Source organism: Heteronotia binoei, chromosome 2, assembly GCF_032191835.1.
Source record: "Heteronotia binoei isolate CCM8104 ecotype False Entrance Well chromosome 2, APGP_CSIRO_Hbin_v1, whole genome shotgun sequence".
NCBI classification, from domain to species: domain Eukaryota; kingdom Metazoa; phylum Chordata; class Lepidosauria; order Squamata; family Gekkonidae; genus Heteronotia; species Heteronotia binoei.
In genome coordinates, this window is record NC_083224.1 from 69,097,854 (window position 1) to 69,122,053 (window position 24,200).

The 24,200-nt window shown below is 45.8% G+C and overlaps 2 protein-coding genes across 2 annotated transcripts in view; one reads left to right on the forward strand and one right to left on the reverse strand.

The window, feature by feature from the left end:
- The window catches only part of LAMB3 (laminin subunit beta 3), an 86,810-nt gene extending 74,264 nt beyond the window's left edge, over positions 1-12,546 (forward strand). Inside the window, exons 19-22 of the mRNA XM_060231253.1 lie at positions 5,190-5,331; positions 7,517-7,693; positions 9,900-10,053; positions 12,365-12,546. Of these exons, the coding sequence (XP_060087236.1) occupies positions 5,190-5,331; positions 7,517-7,693; positions 9,900-10,053; positions 12,365-12,504 (613 nt within the window). The 3' untranslated portion in view covers positions 12,505-12,546. The remainder of the gene's footprint in view (positions 1-5,189; positions 5,332-7,516; positions 7,694-9,899; positions 10,054-12,364) is intronic.
- A 472-nt stretch (positions 12,547-13,018) lies between these two features.
- CAMK1G (calcium/calmodulin dependent protein kinase IG) overlaps positions 13,019-24,200 on the reverse strand; it is a 78,524-nt gene continuing 67,342 nt past the window's right edge. Inside the window, exons 12-13 of the mRNA XM_060231254.1 lie at positions 20,733-20,864; positions 13,019-13,994 (exon numbers count right to left, since the gene is read on the reverse strand). Of these exons, the coding sequence (XP_060087237.1) occupies positions 20,774-20,864 (91 nt within the window). The 3' untranslated portion in view covers positions 13,019-13,994; positions 20,733-20,773. The remainder of the gene's footprint in view (positions 13,995-20,732; positions 20,865-24,200) is intronic.

Genomic DNA, 24,200 nt, shown 5'->3' on the forward strand with positions numbered 1-24,200 from the left:
GCTGGCCCCAAAAAAGGCTACTAAAGACGTGGAATGAAACAAACATGCTTCAAAAGAAGAAGCACACACCACATCCCAAATCCCCTTCAAACCCCGCAGAATCGACGGAGATATAGGATATGAAGAACATATGAAGCTGCCTTATAGTGAATCAGACCTTTGGTCCATCAAAGTCAGTATTGTCTTCTCAGACTGGCAGCGGCTCTCCAGGGTCTCAAGCTGAGGTTTTTCACACCTCTTTGCCTGGACCCTTTTTTGGAGATGCCAGGGATTGAACCTGGGACCTTCTGCTTCCCAAGCAGATGCTCTACCACTAAGCCACCGTCCCTCCCCAGGATTCCTCGTATCTACCCTGGGTCCGGCTTCTCTGGCCCACCCATCCAACATTTTCTGAATACGAAAATCAGCTGTTTCCTCCCTATAACCCAGTGCCTTACTGGCAAAAGCCAATGCAGACAGGTGTCCCTTAATGGATCGCACGGCCAATGCCTTACCTCGAAGCGAAACACAGTAATGGAGCAACTGCTCCACTGGGAGGGGCCAAACAATGCGATACCCTACCTCAGCCCTAAAGTCTTCAAACTGCCACACAACCTGTTTGTACGGCTTCCTGGTGCTAGGTGCAATGGCTAGGCCTATCGCTCTGCAGGCCTCGGCTCTCCAATCAGCCATAGCTCCTGGGGCATTGGCACCGCCTCTCTGTTGGCATCTGGGGCCAGCTGATGAAACCTCTCTGTCTGTTTACGAGAGAGAGCGTCAGCCACCCTGTTACTCACCCCAGGAACATGCTTGGCTAAAAACAAAATATTAAGTTGCAAACAACGCAGAGTGAAGGCCCTCACCAAACTGCCGGGATTTGGATGAAAGGGAATTAATGACATGGCCTACCGCCATATGATCACACCAAAAATGAATGCTGTGATTGGCCATATCCTTCTCCCACAGCCAAACCACAACTAAAATGGGAAAGAACTCAAGAAACGTAAGATCTCGGTTCACACCTACCTGTATCCAGGAGTCTGGCCAACTATCTGCGCACCAATGTCCGCGAAAATAGACTCCAAAACCCAAAGACCCTACAGCATTAGACATAACCTGAATCTCAGCTTCTAGCCTCAAGTCCTCTCTCCAGAAGGAGACTCCATTGAAGGACTCCAAAAATTCCTGCCAAACCCTCAAATCATCCCTCATGCTGCAGGTAACCCGTGTTCTATGCTGAGGCAAGCGTAACCCTGCCATAGCATCACAGAGTCTTCTAAGAAAAGCCCTCCCCAGAGCAACCACTTTGCACACAAAGTTGAGATGCCCTACTAACTGTTGCAACTCTAACAAGATAACCTTTTAAAGAAGAAAGGCAAAAATCCTAGCCCTCAATTCAACTATTTTTTGAAGAGGTACCCTGGACAGCTACGCCATAGTATCAATCTCGATCCCCAAAAATGTCAACTTTTGGGTCAGACCCTCCATTTTCTCTGGAGCCAAAGGGACCCCAAGCTCCTCCAGCAGCTCTATAAAGCCAGACAGCAGCAGCCCACAACGCCCAGTCCTCTTGGGACCCACAAAAAGGCAGTCGTCCAAGTAATGAACGACCTCCTGTAAACCCACTTTCTCCTGCACGGCCCATTCCAAGAATGTGCTTAAACACTTGAAAGCAGAACATGATACAGAGCAGCCCATTGGTAATGCTCTATCCATGTAAAACTGGCCCTCAAAAGAAAACCCCAGAAGCTCAAAATCATCAGGATGCACTGGCAGAAGGCGAAATGCAGATTTAATATCTCATTTTGCCAACTCAGCGTCTACCCCGCAGCGCCTCACCATGGCTACCGCCTGGTCAAAGCTAGTATACCTAACTGAGCATAAGTGCTTGGGAATCCCATTGTTCACAGACCTCCCCCTGGGGAAGGAGAGATGGTGAATCAAACAAAATTCACCAGGCGCCTTTTTTGGCACCACGCCCAACAGCGAAACCCTAAGAGTACCCACTGGAGGATGTGAAAAGGGACCCAAGATCCTACCCTCTGCCAACTCCTTAGCAATCTTGTCTCTAACAACCTGTTCCAACCTCTTAACTGACTTAAGGTTCCCAGACATAAATGGGACTCAAGGCCCCTGAAAAGGGATCCTAAAACCAACTTTAAAACCTTTCAACAAATACAAACTATCTGCCCTTCGAGGGTACCTCAACAGCCAATGCTTAAGAAGCCCCACCCTTATCGGGCTGGGCCCCTTTTCTAGCTTGATAGGATCCTCCACCCCCACCAAGCTTTGTTGCATTCTTATGTCCCCGAGATCTGAGGCAGCTGTCAAAGGACTGGGACCCACCGCACATGGGGCATTTGTGCTTGAACTGGCAAGCCTTTCTGCTACACACTCCCAGAGAGCCAAATTCCCAGCAGAGCAAGCGGGGTTGAACCGCCTGCCCCGCTGAGCCGCAGGGAGAGCCTGATGAAGTCGAAGATGTTGTAGATGACCTGCTGACCAGGTGACCGCTATCGGAGTGATCACCCAAGTTAGGCCTAGCCGGAGACATGACCTGCAGCCACAGCTGCTGATGGATACGGTCCCATTGAAGAGAAGGATACAGGGCAGCCCTCATCCGAAATTCCTGATCGTACTCCAACCAGGCAGGGTCGCTAAATGCCGTGTAGCTCTTATAAATGATATCTAAATATTGGAAAAGGGCAGCTGCCCGCCAAAGCTGCGCCCGGGCAATCACCCTGGCATAAATACAAAGCCCCGGAAGCCAATTTGCCCAAGTCCTATCCACCTTTTGCTTTTTTAATTTCTCCTTCTCATCCAATTCCTCCTTATTTTTTTTCTTCAACTCTCGAAAGAACAGAGAAAAAATATCCACATACTCCCTTTCCAGGATTTTTTCCCTGGTTGCCAGAAGCAAGTGATCCCCTAACGGCAAGGCGACATCCCCAAAGGGCAAAGATGTAAAAGGCACCATCCCATAAGGAGAAAGTGTGCCTATAAGAGAACCCGCCATACCCAGATGCCCCACAGGGCCACCTTGCTCGCTAGGCCAAGCCCAATTTGACAGGGACCCCGACTCAGAGGAAGCAGGCACTCCCGGACTCACAGCAGGATATCCCTGCCCAGCCATCAAGGCAGGACCCCATGGCCACGCCTGCCCAACACCAGCCTGCCAATTGTTCCCGGACTTACCTCCAAATCCAGTAGGAACCAAAGATGATCCTACTTCAGATGCTCCAGCCGCTGACACAGCACCCACATCTGTACCACTAGAACCAGCATCCCTGTCGGCTACAACTCCACCAGACCTGCCCTCAAGTATAGACAGCCTGGTTAGTATATTAGCTTGCAACCCCTTCCTAGAAGCCCTATCACCCTCGACCCCTCCAGGAGAAGAAATGCCTGACGCCTGCTCCAAAGCCCACAACCTACGCATAATATTGGCGTCAACTGCTACCTCACCCTCCTCGTCAGACGAGGATAACGGGGATGGGGGCCTCTTAGCTGGCGCCTTGGGTGCTGGCTTCTTACCCTTGGACCTACCAGACCCTTTACCACCGGACATATTCACAGGCACACTAATACCCACAAAGTGGCCACTCACAGGTGCTAACTAAAATGGCTGCCTCCCCTCTGACAAGAAAGGAGCTTAAAATGGCCACTCACAGGTGCTCTCTACTATGACTGCCTCCCCTCCAAGAAAGGGACTCAAAATGGCCGACTACACTCTACCCTCACCAAAGGAAGGCAGCCCAAGCCACCAAAGTCACCCTATATACCCCCTGGGACACAAATCTCCCTTATGAAGAAAGGGAGAGAGCAGACCACCCCAGGCACAACAGAGAACTCCAGCCAGAGCCCTCAGCCAACCCCCCAGCCCAGCAAACCACTCGGCCAAGGGAAGAGGCCGCCGCTGCCGAGCCTTCAGCTGCTCTCCGCAGCTCTCAGGGACCCCCCAAGGAAGCCACCACCGCCAAGCATTAAAACGCTAAAAAAAGGAGCCGCTGCCACCGACATGGAGGCATCCCCACACCCACACAGATGAACAAGCTGCCCTCCGCAGTCTTGATCATCTGCAGGACTGCCAGCAAAGCGTGGGGTCTGGTCATTACGACTGCCAAGCCCCGCCCACAGCATTGCATGCCCAAACGGCGCACGCAGACTCTCTCCTTCCCGGATGGCAAACAGGCTAATGCAGCCTAGCAGCGTTGCTGCTGGCTGCAAGCCTTGAATTAGTATGTATATATAATTTTCCCAAGTGCTTGAAGTTCTCAGTCGGCATTATTGCAGAAATCCTGGCAACCTCACTGTTAGGCAGGCCATGATTCCCATGTTACAAATAGGGTGGATGGGAGGAACTGATATGCAAAGATGTGTGGGAAGTACTTTTAGCTTTGCCTTTAGCAACAGTGATGATTTATACTGAAGGCTAAAACAGATGCTGAGAGTTCACTGACTGGACCTTCCTGCATTTATCCCTTACTGGGACCAAAGTTTAAGGGGAGAAGTTTTGAGCCTTCCCTACTGCACTGTTTTCATAATATGAAACAGTCCCAGGGAACTAATGGGGCAAATAATATATCTTTTGTTACAGTTTGGAGCAGGGCTTTTTTTCTGGAAAAAGAGGTGCAGGAACTCTCATGAGGGAAATGAAGGAGAAACACACAGGTGCCCCGCACAAACCTGTAAACATTATTGAGAATTTTGTGTCCACAAAGAAATTCCAGAACTCTGTTCCACCATATTCCCCCAGGAAAAAAGCCCTGGTTTGGAGTTTATATGTGAACCATGGAGTTCCTGTCTCCCCACTTGTTCTCATAGCCATTATACTGCATGAAACGAGTTGTTCTCATTTTGAGCAGTTAGGGAATGGAACCTTTTTGCAATGACTGTTTTTCATTGAGCACTCAGTGGGCATGTAAGATATCAAGTGAAAACTTGCCCATTTGTGCTGCTTAAAAGCCTCTCAAGGTCATTTACATTCTTTTATATGTTGTTTGGGGGGGGGGGAAGTGTGCCACCTTCACAGACACCTGCTCAAGGCACGTCCCAAGCAGCAGCAACCTGCTGTTGCCCAGTGTTGCTGGGTTTGTTGATCTCATCTTCCATCTTATAATCATTAATCGCAAAGCAGTACATGAAGGGGACTGAGAGGGATGATTTTGATTAGAAGCTGTATACCTTTTGGGTGTTTAACATTTTCCTAGGAACAGAGCAAATACTATTGAAGGCAATGTGGAGGATGTGGCAGAAAATCTGAGACAAGCTAACATAGCACTTCAGGAGGCTGAAGACACTATTCATGGGTCTGGTTATTCCCTTCAGCTCATCCAGGACCGCCTTGATGAGGTGAGTGTGCTTGCTGAGCTGCTGGTATTGTGTCCTTGTATGAAATGTTTGCTGTGAAGTCATGGCTGCCAACTTCCAGGTGGGGCTTGGAGATTTGGAATCTCCAGACTACAGAGATCAGATCCTTCAAAGGAAATGACACTTTCAGAAAGTGGATTATATGGCAACATGTTCTTACTGTGCTTCCTCTTCTCCACTTAAAGGGACTGCACAAGAGAGTCCAAAAGAGCTGAGCTGGTGGGGAGCTGTCTTCCCACTGGCTCAGCTGTTTTCTGGGCTGTCTGCTGCAGTCCCTTTAAGCTCACCCTGTTTGAAGGGACTGCAGAAGAAAGCCACGCCCCCCCCCCCCAAAAAAAACCACCCAGCTGAGTGGCCAGAGGAATATTTTTTTTCTTGTTTTTTTTCTTCTTGGATCTATTGGAACCCTACCTCCCGAATTTGGGATTTCCAAAAAAATCCCAGATCTGAATACTTTATCAGTATTGGGATTCAGGATTTTTCAGGAATCCTGAAATTTTGGGGAGTACAATAGACCAGAATCCAAAAATACCAAGGAAAAAAATATATACTCCTACTCATAAGATTCATAAGGCACAGAGACTTCATACATAGCACATACAGATTGCCTTTCTCTTTTTGCTGTGTAAATGGTGCTTCTTCTTGGAAGTCTTTTATTTTTGTCCTAGAGGCCTTTCCCCCTTTTATCTAGGCATCCTCTTTAAACATATATGGAGCCTTTAGAAACTGGGTGAATTGAGTATATTTTGCCCATGATTACATTTTGTTCCTGTCCTGAAAGAGATCACGGCAGCATGCATGGCTCTGCCCTCTTCCATTCTTTGTCTAGCCAGATGCTATTATTTGCCTAGGCAAATGATGGATCAGGCTATCCACGTAAACATATCCATATAAAATGGGGCAGTGGAGAAACATGTATGCTATCCTGAGCTCCTTGGAGGAAGGGTGGGATAAAAACGTGTTAAACAAAAAAGCAGAATTTTTCACCTGTTCACATATACAGTGTGTGTATGGGAACAATTGAAATCAAAAGTAAAAGAGTTGGTGCTCTTACCAAATTTTATCTTTCCTTTTTTGCTGCCCTCACTTCCAGATTAATGTTGAGGCACTGAAACAGGAACAAATGAAGCCCATATGGTGAAGTCATATTGGTCTCCAAAAACGAGGCAGCATTTAATGAGAATACACAGTTGAAAACTGTAGAGAGCAAATCTTCCAGCAAAATTCACTTGTGTTTTATTAGCACTTCACACAATTAGACACGATGGAGGAGGGAGTAGAATTCCCCTCCCCCAATGTACATTCAATATCTGAAGCTGGGGTGGGAGGTCTGTTTTAAAAAATGGAGCATGTGGGTGGAGGGAGGTGACTTTGTAAATTATCTTCCTGTGCTCTGTTGCTTTCAGCACTTTTAATGCACTTTTCCTCTTAATTTCTTGACCAAATCTACATTTTGATGGACACATGTGCACATGCCTTCAGTGGTTTCCTTCCATCCCAATTCACTTCCAGTATTGGAGCTTGGCTGGAAGAAAAACATCAAAAGCTACAATACACAGGACAGTAAGGCAGGGGAAGGGCTCCGAGAGGTCGTTGCAGTGTCTGACTTGGCCTCGCTGGTCTTAAGCCGAGAGAGAGAGAGAGAGAAAGGCAGGGGAGTGGGTAGGATTAGCTCCATTGTTGCTTTAAATTGATTCCCGCCCTCATTTTGGATGAGACCAAGTGGACATATGTTTAAAACTCATCTGCCATATCTAATTTAGCTAGTGAAGGCTGGACATTCAGTTATCAGAGGCCATAAAATATATTCCATCATTTGTTTGATTTTAAAATGCAAGGAAGAAGTTATGAGTGGGCTGAACGCTCATTAGCAGAGGCAATGGAATACCTTCCCTCATTAATTTGGTCTATTTTAAACTTGCATAACATCTAAAACTTGGCTTTAGTTCTAAAACAACAGAACTTTATTTCCCTTACTTAGATTGGTGAACTTTAACTATTATAATGTTGAAACTATTATAATCTTGATAAGATCATTGCATTCATAATTCCTTAAGGCTGAGACTTCCAATGACAGGAATGAAGTTTCCCATCCAGTACAACAACATTTTTGTAGATGGAGAGGCTTAGTTAAATTGCTAAATGGTTCCTATTTTGGGATGTTCAGATCCAAATGGTCCTTAGTCCAGCTGAGAAGAGTGTACAGGACATCAGTGATCAGCTAAACAACTTTACAAAAAGACTCAGCCAGTTACGGTACAAGACAGACCAGAACCGGGTATGGGCTTCGGATGCCCAGCAAAAAGCAGGGGAAGCCAGTGAGCAAGCAAGGACTACTCAACAGGTATGACAACAGGATCTTAAAGGTGCTGCATTTTTAAAAGAATCTATCTATGATCCAAGGAGAACATACCATGCTCAGGGTCCTATGGGTCCCTGGAAAAAAGATTTCTCTTCCTCCCACACACACATTTCAAGAAGAAAGAGAGAAGGCAGGGAGAATGCCTCTCTAAGGAACCCAAAACCTTTTATTTAACTGGAAAAGCAAATATGCTCTTGTGGGAAAGCAGTTACTATGATTTCAAGTCAAGTGAAGGGTTAAATGGAATGATTAAAACAGTTCTAAACAAGATTCTGCAGCTGAAGGCCCAAATTTACAGCTCATATTCAGTGAGAGCAGAATAAAGTAGTTTTATTGCAATTTGTTTTGGGTTTTTTTGTTTTTATTTTATGCTTTGTTTTGCTTTGTAGTTATGAGCTGCTTCTAGCAAGTGTGGAGAGGTAGCCTACTCATTTTCTAAATAAGTAAATAAGTGTACTTCTTGGGACCTGCAGAATTTTATATCCTAAATCCTCCCTGATGGCTGTATATTAATTTTCCCAGATGCTTGCATAGTCAGGTTTGCAGCATTATTCAAGCATTCCTAGCCAGTGCTTTTTGGCAGATGCTTTAAGTTCTTATCCCAATTTGTCCAGTAATCTGCATAATGACTTGGGTCTCTAGATATAAAACAAACTTCTCTTCTGCTGTTCAGTGCCTGAACTTTGCCCATAAAGAGTCAATTGATGAAGAACTGATAGAACCCCCAGAAAGATTAGGGCTGCCAGATATGCTTCTGTCCAGGCTACTGAGGCCCAGTTCAAATGTTGCAGTGTGCAGGGAGATTGGGCTTAAGCCTCCCCCCATATTGAATTCCCTACCTGATATGGCTACCTTGCTGGGGAAACTTTTATGTATTCATCAGTTTATGTTAAGTCTCATCATTGGTCAAATAAGGACTTCCTGGCTGGTTTCAGGTTGGGAAAATGGCACCATATCTCTGTTTGTTGCAGTCCTGATCAGAAGCTGGCTCATGTATGCCTGAGAATGGAGTTCTTAGCAAGGAACCGAGGGGCATGTCAGTCTGATAGACCTTGTAGTAGACATGAGGATGTGTGAATCAGTTTTTTATGGGTATGGTTTCAGGCAAATTGATGAGCTGAAGTGAATCAAAGGGTGTCCTGGGAGGGCCTAAAACTGCAAGAGGTAGGAAGTAGGGAGTAGGCTGAAGTGCAAATGGTACTCTCCTACACTTAGAAGAGGCAAGGAAGGACTCCTTCCCTTGCAGACAATCAGAAATTTGAGTAAGTAGAATTGCTGGTTATGGATGATACTGAGCTCTGTGGGAGGTTGGGCCATGGTTCTTCCCCCACAGCTATGCTCAGGACCTAACCCAATAGCCTGTGAAGTAGGAGAGATTGCTTAACAGGCAGCAGTGTCTTCCTTTCTTGCCCCTGACCCTTTTCTTCCCCCTCTTAAGGGGAAGTGTTTGTGAGTTTCCTGCATTGTGCAGGCGGTTGGACTAGATGACTCTAGAGGTCCCTTCCAACTCTATGATTCTATGATTCTGTTTCCAGCAAGTAAGGTCTGACATGTTCTCATTGGCCAACTTTCCAGCCCCCTTAATCCTTGGTCCCATTACCTGTACCTGCCTTGGTCCTGCCTCCACTCTCTCATGACAGGCTCTCATCCCATGATAGGCTGGAGGCAATCCCCTTCACAGCCCAGGGGAGCATCCCTCTTGAAGTCTCACTTTGGCACCTAGCTTTGCCTGAACTGTAGATAGTCAGACCTGGCCTTCCAGATATTCTGTCAGACTGCCATCAAACAGCCCATCCCCCTCTTCACCCTTTTTTTTTTTTTGGACTTTCATGACATTGTGGTTCATGCAACGATTTTAAAAGTCACTTTTCTTATTCCCCGGTGAGCCTTGTGCCACACCTGTCATCACTCAGTGCCAGAGTAAGAATCAGGCATGTCTTTCAAGGACCTGGTCTTCTAGCAGATTCCTGGCACTGGTCTCAGTGCCTTCTCCCTCCTGGAGCAGACGCCAGTGGTATGTGTGTGTGTGTGTTGTGGAGCTGAACCAGCCTTCCCTGACAAGTCTCAGTGGTGAAATGGCATAACTCCTCTTAGAAAGAGCTAAGGTTTCTGGCGTTGGTTCTATGGTATCAACATGATCATTTCATCAGAAGCTCATCCATTGTTCTATACATCCACTTCCTGATAGGAATTTGAACAGGTAAAACAAAAATATGCAGAGCTGAAAAGACGGATGGGGCAAGGTTCAAACTTGGGAGCACAAGGGACCCGGATCCAGAGTGTTCAGATGGAAGCCAACACATTGTTTAAAGAAACCTTGGGTATGATGGCAAAGATGGGAGGTAAGTAAAACATGAATGGAAGCTCACATGCCTTTTAGCTGACCTCACAGCCATGCTGTTTCCTGCACTGCCTCACACAAGCACTCTGGACTAGAAATGTTAAACATCTGGTTAAATTTCTGTCTATTATCACTGGAATAGGTAAAATCTTCATGGCTCATTATGCTGTTTTATATGAAGTGTGATCCATTTTCATTGCATTCTGGGGTCTAACGTGGAAAATATTTATTGCAAGATACCCTGTGACCAGCTGAACATGCACGTGCACTTTCTCCAAAATGGAATCTAGGTGTGGCTTTTCAGCTATAAGATTTGTGGACAAATCTGAAACTGCAGGGATCTCAGCATGGCTTAAAGCTTGTTTTTTGGTGCTAGGTCCATTCAGAAGCACTATAAACACTCTGTTCTGTGCAACCCCTCATAGGCTCACTTAAAAACAGCCAACTGCCAAGCCATGTTTTTCAGTGCTTGAGTCACACACTTTAAATCATTCAGGTTTACTGATTTCACTCAATATGTTTTTGGGAATCAGCCAGCATGTGGACTAAATGCCTTGGCCCCAGCAGCAGGTGTTGCATAAATAACTGACTGGCTCAAAGCCAGAGATTTTATTGGGAAGGAGGTTCAGCATTGCTTTCATTGATAAAGCTGTGCCTCTAATGAATGTCTTTCATTGAAGGTGTCTCTCCATGCCAGAGACTTGGCATCTGGCTGCTGCCAGACAGTTACCCCCACTCACTGTTTACTGAATGCAGCAAGAGTATTATTAAATAGGCCAGCTGACAATTTCCCATGCAGAACATGACAAACATACATTATCAGTGTCTGCTGACGTCTGCTGATAAAACCCATTTGGCCTTGGAAGGAAAAGCTGCAGCTGTATCAGGAAGAAGTGCTAACCTGATGAAGATTGGTATGGGCCAGAGGACTCCTTAGTGGCCTGGATCAATGCTTATAGTTAAGGGAATGCTGAGTGGTCTCCCATCACTGGGGTTGTGGATGGGCAGAAAATCTGGACTGCAAAAAGTCTGTGGGAAGAGGCCCAAGTCAGAGCTCAGGATGTTAAAATGATGAATGCTGTTTCCTAGAATTTATTAAGGAGTTTATATTAAGTTGTGGCAGTGTACCAACCCTCATCTTCATGTCCCTGGCTATCTTGGTGCTGCTTGTTGCATGCATATGCATTTACTCCTCTGGGCTGAGATGTTTAAAAAGAAGGTTTGATGCTGAATATGTGCACAAATCTCTGTGCACCTTCAGTAACTTTGCTAAAAAGCAAACAATAACAGAATACAGACGAGAGGACACAACCTGGGTTCTCCAGCAATAAACTGTAATCTTGACAGCTGAAGATGAATGTACTCTTTATAGTAAGAAGCACGTGTTGTATGATTTGTTGGACATAACAGATTTGTCATCCTTTGATCAGACAAGGGTAAAAAATCCAGAACAGATACTGACCAATAACTTCATAATGTTGAAGACAAACAACACAGTGACAATTCTCCATGTGGCTTTCATTGTCAACTGCAAATGGAGCAATGAGCAGTGCACCCACACAGCAATTTTCCCTGCCCTTTCCTTGCCTCAGCTTCCTGTGTTACCAGAGAGCTTCTTAGGGCTTTTAGGTCCTCTGGATTCCTAGAAGTCTCTAGTTTCTTTTGTTGCAAAGATATAACGGAAAAGGCAAGTTGCCACATCAAAAAGGGCTAGAGACTTCGTAGTTGAGAAATCAGAGGAACCTAGTAGATAGAATGTTATGACATTGTAATGCTATTGTTGATTTTTTTAAAAATGGAAAGACCACCATGGTAAAAATAGTTAATTTAGTACTCCACTTTTCTCTACCCTAAGGAGTCTCAAAATGCCTTCCAATAGCCCTTGCTTCCTCTCCCCACAACAAGCACCTTGTGTGGCAGGGGGAGCTGAGAGAGCTCAGAGAGACCAGAGACTGGCCCAAGGTCACCAAGCTGGCTTCATATGAAGGTGTGGGGATTCAGACCTAGTTCTCCAGATTAAAGTCTGCCTTTCTTAACCATTACACCATGCTGGCTTTCTAGTAGGGGAGATGGCAGCCACAATAGAGCTGAGGCAAGGAACATGGTGCTAGTTTTGGGAAAGATCAAAGTACAGTGGGGAGAAATACAGCAAGTGAACAATTAGAGGATAATATTGTGTGGATACTCCCCAAACCCCGCATCATTTTGAATGCCAAACTGGAGAAAACCCTCTGCTTGAAAGCAGCCCAAATGAAGTCTAGAGGTAGCAGAGTTTTTCCGGCATGTTAACCCATTTCTCTTTAACCTTTCAGCTTTAGAAACAGAGCTCCAAGACAGCAACAATGCAATTATCCTTGAATCAGCCAGGCTGGCAGGCTTGGAAAAGCAAGTGGAAACAATTCGAGATCATATCAGCCACAGAGCAGCATACTTTGCCACCTGTACTGATTAGCATGGCTTATTCTCATTTCCTGGCTGATGTCTTTTGCTGAGCAGACAGGTTAAGACGGATAAAAGGAAGTACTTCTTCACCCAAAGGGTGATTAACATGTGGAATTCACTGCCACAGGAGGTGGTGGCGGCCACAAGTATAGCCACCTTCAAGAGGGGTTTAGATAAAAATATGGAGCAGAGGTCCATCAGTGGCTATTAGCCACAGTGTATGTGTGTATATAACATTTTTTGCCACTGTGTGACACAGAGTGTTGGACTTGATGGGCCGTTGGCCTGATCCAACATGGCTTCTCTTATGTTCTTATGTTCAAATCACACAACTTCATCTACCTTTTCTTAAGCAAACTTACCTTTGAACCAAAAAGCTCTTTGTGAAAGACCTTCTTGCTATATCAAACTTTCTGATACAGGAATTGATGGCTGTTGTGTTAACTTATTTGTTCAAACATTTCAAGTTATATATAAAAATCTGGAATTCACTTATTGAATTAAAACCTTTTGATGGCTTCTTCTTTTTTTTAGAGAACATATGTTTATTTTGCATTTTTCTTTCAAGGAAAAACAGGGTTGAAGCTGAATTTGGGATTAGAAGAAATATACACAAACAGGAATGAATAGTGTTTTCACAAACAGTAGCTATACAAATATATCCCAGGCTTCAGGGCTAATGACTGTAACAAGGAATCTGGTTTATTAGCCACCACCTGCTTTACTGACAGCATCACACTTTGCAAACAAAGTATTATAGGAAACAAATCTGCCATTACAGCTGGAGTGGGGGGGGGGGATCTCCAGAGTGAATTAAGAGCCCATTATCAATAACTGGCAAGCATTAGAAAAACAATGAGCTTTATTAAGCACAGTATTTCTTATGCAGTTAATAACTTGGAAGCAGCAGTTAACTATATCAAGAACAGGGAAGCTGGGTAGCCTTCTCTACTTGTTCCAGTGGGACTGTGCAGAAGCCCTGTGTAAAGTTCCATTGAAGCAAAAAATGACTGGGCAGCAGCCATGCTTGGCAGATTGCTCTCAAATCATAGATGAAAAAGCAACACAAACCAGAAAATGTTACTTTCAGTTTCAACCATCACTTCCATAGGGATTCAGAATAAAAAGAAAACACCTTGCAATTGTTCTGTTGTTCTGCTGAACACCTACAGATACATAACATACTTTCACCCCAAAAGAAAAAAAGAAACAAAGGTGTTTTTTTTTTGCAAGGATGTAAATCAATACACTGAAACTGTTAGCAGAAGCCTGTCATCTCTTTCTTCTATAAAAATGTGTCTCTGTTTGAATGAAATGACCCTTCTAACGTTTCAAGGTAATCGCACCATCAGATTTGTCAGGCCTCTGGATGTCCACCTCTTCAGTGAATGGCCACAGCCATCTGAGAATGCAGCTGCACTGGGCAGAATTTAGGCTCTTCTCTCTTTTTGCACTATTGATGTTTGACTTTGAAGCACAGAGAAGCCCTTTGAAGCCCTTCTGCAATGGAAATGGGAGAAATGAAAATAAGTTATTCAGCCATTCAATACTATTTATTTAAAGTATTTTAATTTCGCTTTTTGGCAGAAAACTGACATAAAAAGCCTCCCCCAATACTAAATAATTATTAGAAAGAGTCAAAAGGTGCCAGATAGGGTGCATACTCCAAGGTGGGAAATTTCTGGAGATTAGGAAGTAGAGGATGGACTTTGAGGGGGGAGGGAGACACCTCAGCAGGCTATAGTATAACGTCCTTGCTCCAAAATATCTGTTTTCTCCAAAGGAACTGATCTGTGTTGTCTGGTGATCCCTTGTAATTCTGGAAGATCTCCAGGCCCCACCAGGAGATTAGCAACTCTATGCCAACAGCCAGATAGCTAGTGAAACTTGCAAAACACAAAACTCTCTTCCAAAAGTTCATTGAAAAAGCATGATCTTTACTAGGCTTCTGAAAGCTATAGGGATGGGTTTGGCAGGATATGCCTCACAAGGCAGGTAGTTCCAAATTCTCAGTGCCATGAACTAGCACTGAAAAATCTCTTTAACATGTGACTCTACCACCAATTCTGATGGGGCTTTTTTTTCTCGGGGAACACACTGGAACAGAGTTCAAGGACCTCTTTGTGGAAAAAAAATTCTCAAAGAATGTTTAAAAGTTCATGAGGGACACTTGTGGTGTTTCTCCTTCATTTTCCCTTGAGAGTTCTGGCACTTTTCCCAGGAAAAACGAACAAACAAAAAACACCCACAGAACTGAGCTTCTGATGACTAGATAGGCTTACTCTAGAGAAAGTACTTTCAATTTTTGCAATTTTTATCTTGTTTGTACTTTTATAAAGCCCTATGAGATTTCTTGCTATGCTGTTCCTTTCAGATATTCAACTTCATTCATTCAAAAAGGCAAATGAGCAAAATTGATAAATACATGCATTCTTTTTTTGTGCCCCCCCCTTTGTAATTTCCTCCTTAGTAAGGTTAGGAAAGCTCCCACTCTCCTGACTTTCTAAAAATGATGAAAAATGGAAATATTCAAAAGTAAATGGAGCTATACTGTAATGAAATGGTCAGAAATGCATTGGTGAAAGAGATGGGACTGTGGGCTATGCCACTATATTCCTACCTAGGACTGTAAGTATGTTCCAGACTTAGGGTTGTCAGCTCAGGGTTGGGAAATACCTAGGGATTTTGGAGAAAGGAGGGTGTGGGGAAGGGAGGAACCTCCCAAGCACCCATCTTCTCCAGAGGAATGGATCTCTTTCATCTGGAGATCAGTTTGTAACAATAAATCATCTCCAGGTAGTACCTGGAGATTGGCAACCCTATGACCAGACTAGGTAATTTCTACACCACTTAGTGTGTCATATTCAAAAGCTCACACTTTGTTTCAGCTCTTTTTGAGTTTTATGCTTGTGTTCAGATTTCTGTACAACCTCTATGGTATTGCTCACTGGACATCCCATCCTGTTGATTGTGCTTGATTTACACTATGTAATCTGCCTTGAGTCTCAGTGAGAAAAGTGGACTATAAGTAATCAAAGTAAATGAATAAATATGAGAATGAATAGAAAGACAGTGATTTGCCAACCACCACAACATTCCAATGTTAGGGATTTACTAACTGGACATGGTAGTATTGGACATGGTAGCTAAAACCAGTTTCTGTTTGCTGTGCGAAAACACCGTTTGCTGCAGCCCTGGGGCAGATAGTGTGAAATTGGAAGGAAGCCCCACAGAGAAGACAAACGTGAGAGCGGCATAAGGTGAATGGGAAATCAGTCTGGGTCTTCACATTTACTATACTTTGGTTTTCTGACATGAGTTACATTGAGAGCCCTTGGAGGCAGAATATAAATATTTAATCAATACTATGAATAGTTGGATCATTACCATACATTCCTATAGGGGAGTTTTGCTTGTTTAATGTTTACTTCTTGGGAGTGAAGTCAGCCCCCCCCCCCCATTCATCCTATATAAAAAAGGCAGTTCCCTTGCTTGATCCCATCAGCCTTCTGGTGCAGTACACACCATCCTCCTCTTAGGAGCTGTGAACATAGAATTAATCTAGGATGCACATTTCATGCAAGTGACACTGGATCACAGTTAGTGCTACTTTGAATGCTGAGCATGACAATTTAGTTTTTATTCGTTTTCTATAAAGACTATGGGTTAAGAACATAAGAGATGTTGGATGAGGCCAATGGCCCATCCAGTCCAACATTTTATTTATTTATTTATTTATTCTATGACTTATATCCCGCCCTTCCCACAAAATGGCTCAGGGCGGCTCACAACAAACGACAAAACAATAAACAAAGTGCAAAATTATTACAATTAAAAAGTCAAAGCATTTAAAAACCATAAAATCTTAACATTAAAACTATACCGTATATTTCACTAAGGTCTGATAAGCTACATTAATCTAGTCAGGCGTAGGCTAGCCGGAAGAGGCTTGTCTTACAGGCCCTGCGGAACTGAGTAAGATCCCGCAGGGCCCTCACCTCTTCCGGCAGCTGGTTCCACCATGTGGGGGCCATTGTGGAAAAGGCCCTGTCTCTGGTTGTCTTGAGACGGACTTCTTTGGGCCCGGGGATGGTGAGAAGGTTTTGCGTCCCAGACCTCAGTACTCTCTGGGGAACGTGTGGGGAGAGACGGTCCTTCAGGTAGGCAGGTCCCAGGCCATATAGGGCTTTAAAGGTAATGACCAGCACCTTGTACCGGACCCGGTATATTATTGGAAGCCAGTGCAGAGCCCGAAGACCCGGCCGAATGTGCCCCCACCTTGGGAGGCCCAATAACAGCCGGGCCGCGGCATTCTGCACCAGCTGCAATTTCCGGGTCCGGCACAGGGGCAGCCCCATGTAGAGGGCATTGCAGTAATCCAACCTCGAGGTGACCGTAGCATGGATCACTGTTGCTAGGTCGTCGCGGTCCAGGAAGGGGGCCAACTGCCTTGCCCGCCTAAGATGAAAAAACGCGGACTTGGCAGTGGTTGCTATCTGAGCCTCCATCTTTAGGGACGGCTCCAGTAGCACCCCCAGGCTTTTGACCCTGTCCGCCGCCATCAGCGGCGCACCGTCAAAAGCTGGTAGGGGGATTTCCCCCCCTGGACCACAACGGCCCAAACAAAGGACCTCTGTCTTCGCAGGATTCAGTCTTAGTCCACTCAGTCTGAGCCACTCAGCCACGGCCTGTAGTGCCCGGTCCAGATTTTCTGGGGCGCAGACCGGTCGGCCGTCCATAAGTAGATAGAGCTGGGTGTCATCCGCATACTGGTGACACCCCAGCCCATACCTTCGGGCAATCTGGGCAAGAGGTCGCATATAGATGTTAAATAACATCGGGGAGAGAACTGCTCCCTGGGGCACTCCACAATTAAGTGTGTGCCTCCGGGATAGCTCCCCCCCAATTGCGACCCTTTGTCCCCGACCTTCAAGGAAAGAGGAAAGCCACTGCAAGGCCAACCCCTGAATCCCCGCGTCGGCGAGGCGGCAAGTCAGTAACCGATGGTCGACCGTATCGAACGCCGCCGATAGGTCCAACAGCATCAGCACTGCCGAGCCACCCCGATCCAGATGCCGTTGAAGGTCATCTACCAGGGCAACCAACACCGTCTCCGTCCCGTGACCTGGGCGAAAGCCGGACTGGAGTGGGTCAAGGACGGAAGCGTCCTCCAGGAAAGTCTGTAGCTGCCTCGCCACTGCCCTCTCGATAAGTTTGCCCAGGAAGGGCAAATTTGAGACCGGCCTATAGTGTGCCAATTGGGCCGGGTCTAAAGATGGTTTTTTTAAGAGGGGACGGACCACAGCCTCTTTGAGCGGCGCTGGAAAGAGCCCTTCTGTCAGGGATCTGTTTATGATATCCCGTATAGGATATCTGAGATCCCCTTGGCAAGATTTAATAAGCCAGGAAGGGCATGGGTCCAATGGGTCCATTCGATGTCACACAGTGGCCAAAACCCAGGTGTCATTAGGAGCTCCAGCAAAGGGGCCACAACTCCAGAAGTCCTCCTACTGTTGCTTCCCAAAAATACAGAGCATCACTGCCCCTGACATAGTGTTCCATCTATACCTTGTGGCTAACAGCCACTGATGGATCTCTGCTCCATATGTTTATCCAATCTCCTCTTGAAGCTATATATGCGTGTAGCTGCCACCACTTCCTGCAACAGTGGATTCCATGTTGGATTACTCTTTGGATGAAGAAGTACTTCCTTTTATCTGTTCTAAGCCTACAGCTCATTAATTTCATAAAGTGACCACGAGTTCTTGTATTTTGAGAAAGGGAAAAATATTTTTCTCTGCCTTCTCTATCCTATGCATAATTTTGTAATCCTCTATACCCAGACAACACTATCATTGGATCTAACAGTATTAACTATACCATCTCAGGCTCATTCACCTGCTCATCTTCCAACATTGTATATGCCATTAAATGCCAACAATGCACTTCAATTCTCTACATAAGACAATCAGGACAAACCCTATGTCAAAGGATAAATGGACACAAATCTGACACTAGGAATTCAAAACAGACCTATTCCCCACTAGGCTTGTTCTGGCTTTGGAGCTCTACCCCCCCCCCCCCACACACACTTCCATCCAATTTTGCACAAGCTGCCCCACAGCTGCAACTCGGCCTGCCTCTTTCCCGCAGCAAGCAGAAACCGATTTTCAGAGGATCTTACTTGCTGCAGGAAAGAGGTGGGCCAAGTCTCTGCAGTGTGGCAGCTTGTGCGAAATTGGATGAAAGCGTCAGGGGAAAAAGAGCTCTGACACCAGAACAAGCCTAGTGGGAAATTGGTCTGTTTTGTAATTCCTGATGTCAGATTTGTGTCCCTTTATCCTTTGACATAGGGCTTGTCCTGTTTGTCCTATGCAGAGAAGTGCATTGTTGGCATTTAATGGCATATATAATGTTGGAAGATGAGCAGGGGAAAAAGAGCTTTGACTCCAGAACAAGCCTAGTGGGGAATCGGTCTGAGAAACCCATAGGAGAACATTTCAGTGTTCTAAGACATTCAATGGGTGACCTCAAAGTAGCTGTTTTACTACAAAGAAATTTCAAGAACAGAATGGAAAGGGAAACTGCTGAATTACAAGTTATTATGAAACTTGGAACAAACACCTCCCTGGGACGGAACAGGGATATTGGTTTCTTATCTTATTGCATATGCTAAATCCATTATCACCAAGTAGAGCTATACATCCACTGTATTTCACTGTATTTCTCTTTTAGAATATTGTATCAGAATAATGTCTGTGATATTATGCAACAGAATAGAATAGAAATCTCTCTGACAGAACTACTCTTAGAAAAGGATGTTGTTAGTTTAACCCAGGGGTGGTCAAACTTGCTTAATGTAAGAGCCACAGAATAAATGCCAGGTGTTTGAGAGGCCCAAGACATGAAGAAGAAGAAGAAGAAGATATTGGATTTCTATCCCGCCCTCCACTCCGAAGAGTCTCAGAGCGGCTCACAATCTCCTTTACCTTCCTCCCCCACAACAGACACCCTGTGAGGTGGGTGGGGCTGGAGAGGGCTCTCACAGCAGCTGCCCTTTCAAGGACAACCTCTGCCAGAGCTATGGCTGACCCAAGGCCATGCTAGCAGGTGCAAGTGGAGGAGTGGGGAATCAAGGCCATGCTAGCAGGTGCAAGTGGAGGAGTGGGGAATCAAACCCGGTTCTCCCAGATAAGAGTCCGCACACTTAACCCAGATAAGAGTCCGCACACTTAACCACTACACCAAACTGGCTCTCCACACACCAAACTGGCTCTCCATGAATGTCAGATGTTTGAGAGAAGGAATGAAGGAAGGCAAATAGATGGGGGTGGGAGAAGGGACAGGCGGAAAGAAAACAACTCTAACTTTAAATGAACTCTCCAAGCCACTGGCTGGCTTAGAGAAGCGATTCAAAGAGACAAATGTCTTCTCCAAGCCATCCAACAGGGTGATGAGAGCTTGAGAGCCACACAATATGTGTGAAATGTAGCCCCCAAGCTGCAGTTTGGCCACCCCTGGATTAACCCATGCTTGAGAGGCATACATTCACTGTATTCTAATGTATTTTTGTGTTAGTATTTGAACAGAGTAGACTTCAGCTTCATTCTACAGGAAAATGTTGTTATTTTAACCCATGCTTTAGAGGAAACCAATGGAACATTACAATAGACTCAATTTATTACTCTTCATGATTAAGAGACATGACATTGACATCAGTCTCCAATTCTGACATTTATTACCTTTGTTGTTTTTTTTCTGCCCAGTCAACCCAAACCGACAATTACCAGACCTCAACTTGTCATTCTTTTAATCTGCTAAAAACATTTTCACTATTTTGCATACAAATTCACTGCCCACTCTCTATATATGTAGGACAGCTAATTCCATCCCATACTATTGTCTGATGAAGTGTGCTTTTAGCACACAAAAGCTTACATTCTCAATAAACTTTGTTGGTCTTAAAGGTGTTACTGGACTCCAACTTTGCTCTTTTGTAAACCTCTGTAATGTCATCCCTCAAACGTTGTTTCTCCAAGGGTTGGATCCAGCCAGCCTTTTCTCTGTTTTGTCCAATTCTTCTCCTTCCTACAGCCTCTGTCCTGCATGGTTTTATATTTATGCAGGTCCCATTATCCCCAGTGTAGCTTTGTCAGAGGATATACCTCCACTCTTTTTCATTAGCAGAAAAACTGGCTGGATCCAATTTTATGAATGTTTGTATTATGTATGATTTACCTGTAAAAGCGTGCATGTGATTCATATGGCTGTTTCTCCAATCACATGATCAAGCAAACTCCAGTTTGCCCAGTGCCAAAATATGAGTGGTTATTGGCTTTCCCTGGAACAAGGACCTCTGATTTGAAGTGACTGTGTTTTAGAAAAAAAAGAATGGAGGAAAAGCAAAATAGTGAATTTCTTTCATGGATGGAAAAAGCAGCATTTACTTATGTATAGAAATGAGTCAGCTCATTAGCAAAATGTCAGCTTAGCTATGTGATTCAAGGATGCATTCACTAATAAATACCAGCAGTAAAGGTAGTAAGCTACTGTGTTATTTCCGCATACATTTGAAAGGCCGACCAAAGCTAAATCTTGAAAGAGACAAAATAGTTCACAATAATGTTTAAGCAGTTACAGAAAAAACCTTTAAACACTATTCATTTTTATACTGTTTTTAGATCATTTTAGACAAGCCCAATACAAAATTCAAGGTTCAATCCAGTTCTAGTCATGTGTACTTAAACTGCCCACAGCAGCCATTGCCTCTGGGCATGCTGAGACCCAGCCATATCCCAAGATGCATCCAGTTACTTCAAGGGGAGGCAGTCATCAGCATTGGATGTCTATCTTTTTGAGTCTTTGATCTTAATCAGCTGATTGCATAGTAGCCTGCTTTTGCATGCAGATATGTCTTTGTTGGGTTATTATAGCAGCCATTTGAAAAGTAAATTAATTAAACTCTATGACTTCACATATAACACCCAAAATATTTGAATTTCGCATGTGCTATTAGCGCCTCATGGGATTGGGGTTCACACAAGATAGATGATGGACAAAAATTCCACCCTGTCTGTGGATACTTAAAGCCAGAGACTGGACAAAGCAGACTTTTCTACAAAAGTTTTTGAGGTTGGGGGTGGGAGATCCCTCATTCCTGCCGGGCCCGTAGCCATGGGAGGTTCCTGCCAGGCCCGTAGCCACAGGAGGGCATGGAGGGACACGGCCCCCCAACCCCACCTTGCACCTTTATGGCCCCTCCTTTCCTCAGCCTACTCTCTCTGCCGCCACTTTTCTGGCGGCCTTGGATCTCCCTGCAGCTCTGGCGGCCTCCACTCCACAGGTGCCTTCCCCTCCCTCCCTCCCACCAACTCACCCACCCACTGAAGTAGTAAAGAGTGGGCGGTCTCCCCTGCAGGAAGAAGCTGTGGGAAAAGCTGTGCCGTGCTGTCAGCTGAAGCAGACACGGCTGAGGAGGGTCAGAAAGGTAGAAGGAGCCCTGGGGACAGAGGGGAGGAGTGGAAGAGAGGACCCCAGCCCAGAGGCTCTAGTGGAACCCGATGAGAGCAGAGGGGCACAGGGCTTGGAAAGATTGAGGGGGTATGGCCTGCTGCGCGTACTGGGAGGTGGCTCCACTTTGCTTCTTGTCCGGCTCCCTCCCGGGGTGGTAGGGGATGGTCTGGGAAGGGCTCTTCAGCTCCCATCTCTGCCACCCTTGTCCCTGCCATCCCTGATGGGAAACAAACCCACCCCCCAGCAATATGAGCTGGGAGTTGGTGGCCGGGGCACTTGGCCCAGGCTGGCACCAGCAGAAGAAAACCTCCAGTCCCAGCCCATCTCTCTCCTTTCGACGTGATGTCCTGGAAGCGCTGGCTCTTGCCACCAACCTCCCGCCGCTTCCTGGCATGCTCAGCATGTTCAGCGGGTGGGTGGGAGGAAGGGAGGGAGTGGAGTAAGGCAGGGGCCGCCAGAGCAGTGGGGAGATCCGAGATCACCAGAAAAGTGGTGGCAGAGAGAGTGGGGGCTTCCAGAGGGGGCCCCTCCACCCCCCAAAATTATTTGTGCCCCCCCCCCCAAACTAAAATTTTCTGGCTACAGGCTTGGTTTCTGCCCACCACTGGCCAGTTGGTTGGTGGGGAAAATCCTGCTCCCAGACATAATCTCACTTCCACATGATGTCAGCACATTATCACATCAGCAACACACTGTTTTTTGAGTAAAACTCTATGGTTTGAGTGATTTTACTATAGTTTTGCCCAAAAAGCAGAGTGTTGCCACACAACATTGCTGACATGATGAGATCGCTTCCATGTGACACCAGCACATTGGGGTGTTCCACCTTCACTCTCAGAAAGTCCCTCCCTCACAAGTGCAATCATAGGACCCAGCAACCCTAAATTAAAAAAAAAAATAAGGGGGAGGGTTAACGCACCTCAAATGATAAAAAGAATTCCTGTAGCTCTAAGAAACAGATACCCCAGTGGCTATTGCTAGGGAAACACAACAATATTCAAGTCTTGGTTTTTATTAGAAAAAGTCAGAGGGATAGAGAAGGAGCCCTTTCCAGGGTTGTCTTAGCCTTTGAAGGAGGACTTATTGGGGCCAGACCTGACAACAGCCACCTTGAGAAATGCTACCATGTGACTTGCATGACTCACCAAGGCCCAATTGCTTGCTATTGTTCAACAGCAGTCACTAAGGCCAGTAGCAGACTAGGATCTCGGAGACCCACCTTCAAATCCCCACTCTTCTGTAGAAGCTCCCTCATAATGCAGGGTTGTTGTGAGGATGAAATGGAGGAGAGGAGGAGGTGAAAGCTGCTTTGTGTCCCCATTGAAGAAAATTGGGACATAAATGAAGTAAATAAATAATAAAAATAGTTGAAAATAAGATGCAGATAAAAATATGATGGTGGGTGGGAAGTAGAAAAGGAAACAGGGAAAGTTGAGGATATAGGGTCACCAGAAGGCGAGTAGGAGCAACTAGTGTGTACCCACAAGTCCTTGTAGGTTTCCCACCATGTGATTGGGCCAGACTCAGTCAGGAAAAAGATATGCACTGTTTGGCCAGAGTTTTCCTAGGGAGAGGCTGCCAGGGGGAGGGAAGGAAGGAAAGCAGAAGACAGAGGATTGCCCGCCAAGGTCGGAATAACGAGTCGGACACAATGCATTGGATTAAAATTGGGCCACTTTATTAACTCACAACATGAACAGCAAGGGAACCCCACCAGCGGCCTGGCCAGGGCTAGGGGTCACTGCGACCGCTCCCCTGCCATTAACGGGCGAGGACCCAGCCCCCCTTCCGAAGCTGAGCTGCTCAGCTCCCTCCAGGCAGGCCCAGCAGGGAGGCCCGAACCAGAGGGCCCAAACCCAGACGCACGTCTCGGCAGAAAGGCACCCTCTAGCCGAGCCTCCTGGACAGTCTGCATTCTCCAACCCGGGTCTCCAAACCCCAAGGCCGATCATGCCAGACCCCAAATTTCCCCCAAAGGGGGGGATGCTTCACAGTCCTCCCCTAGCCGCATAGTGTCCTAAACCCCTAAAACCTGCCAACTAAAGTGACCACCTATTTAAAGGCACCTTCCCAGAGCCAATTCCACAATCCACTGCACTGCTATGCAGGGTAGGCGAAAAACACACCCCAGCACCAGCCAATCAGCTGGGGCGTAAAAAATTCCTACCCGGCTCCCCAAATGAGGCAACCAGC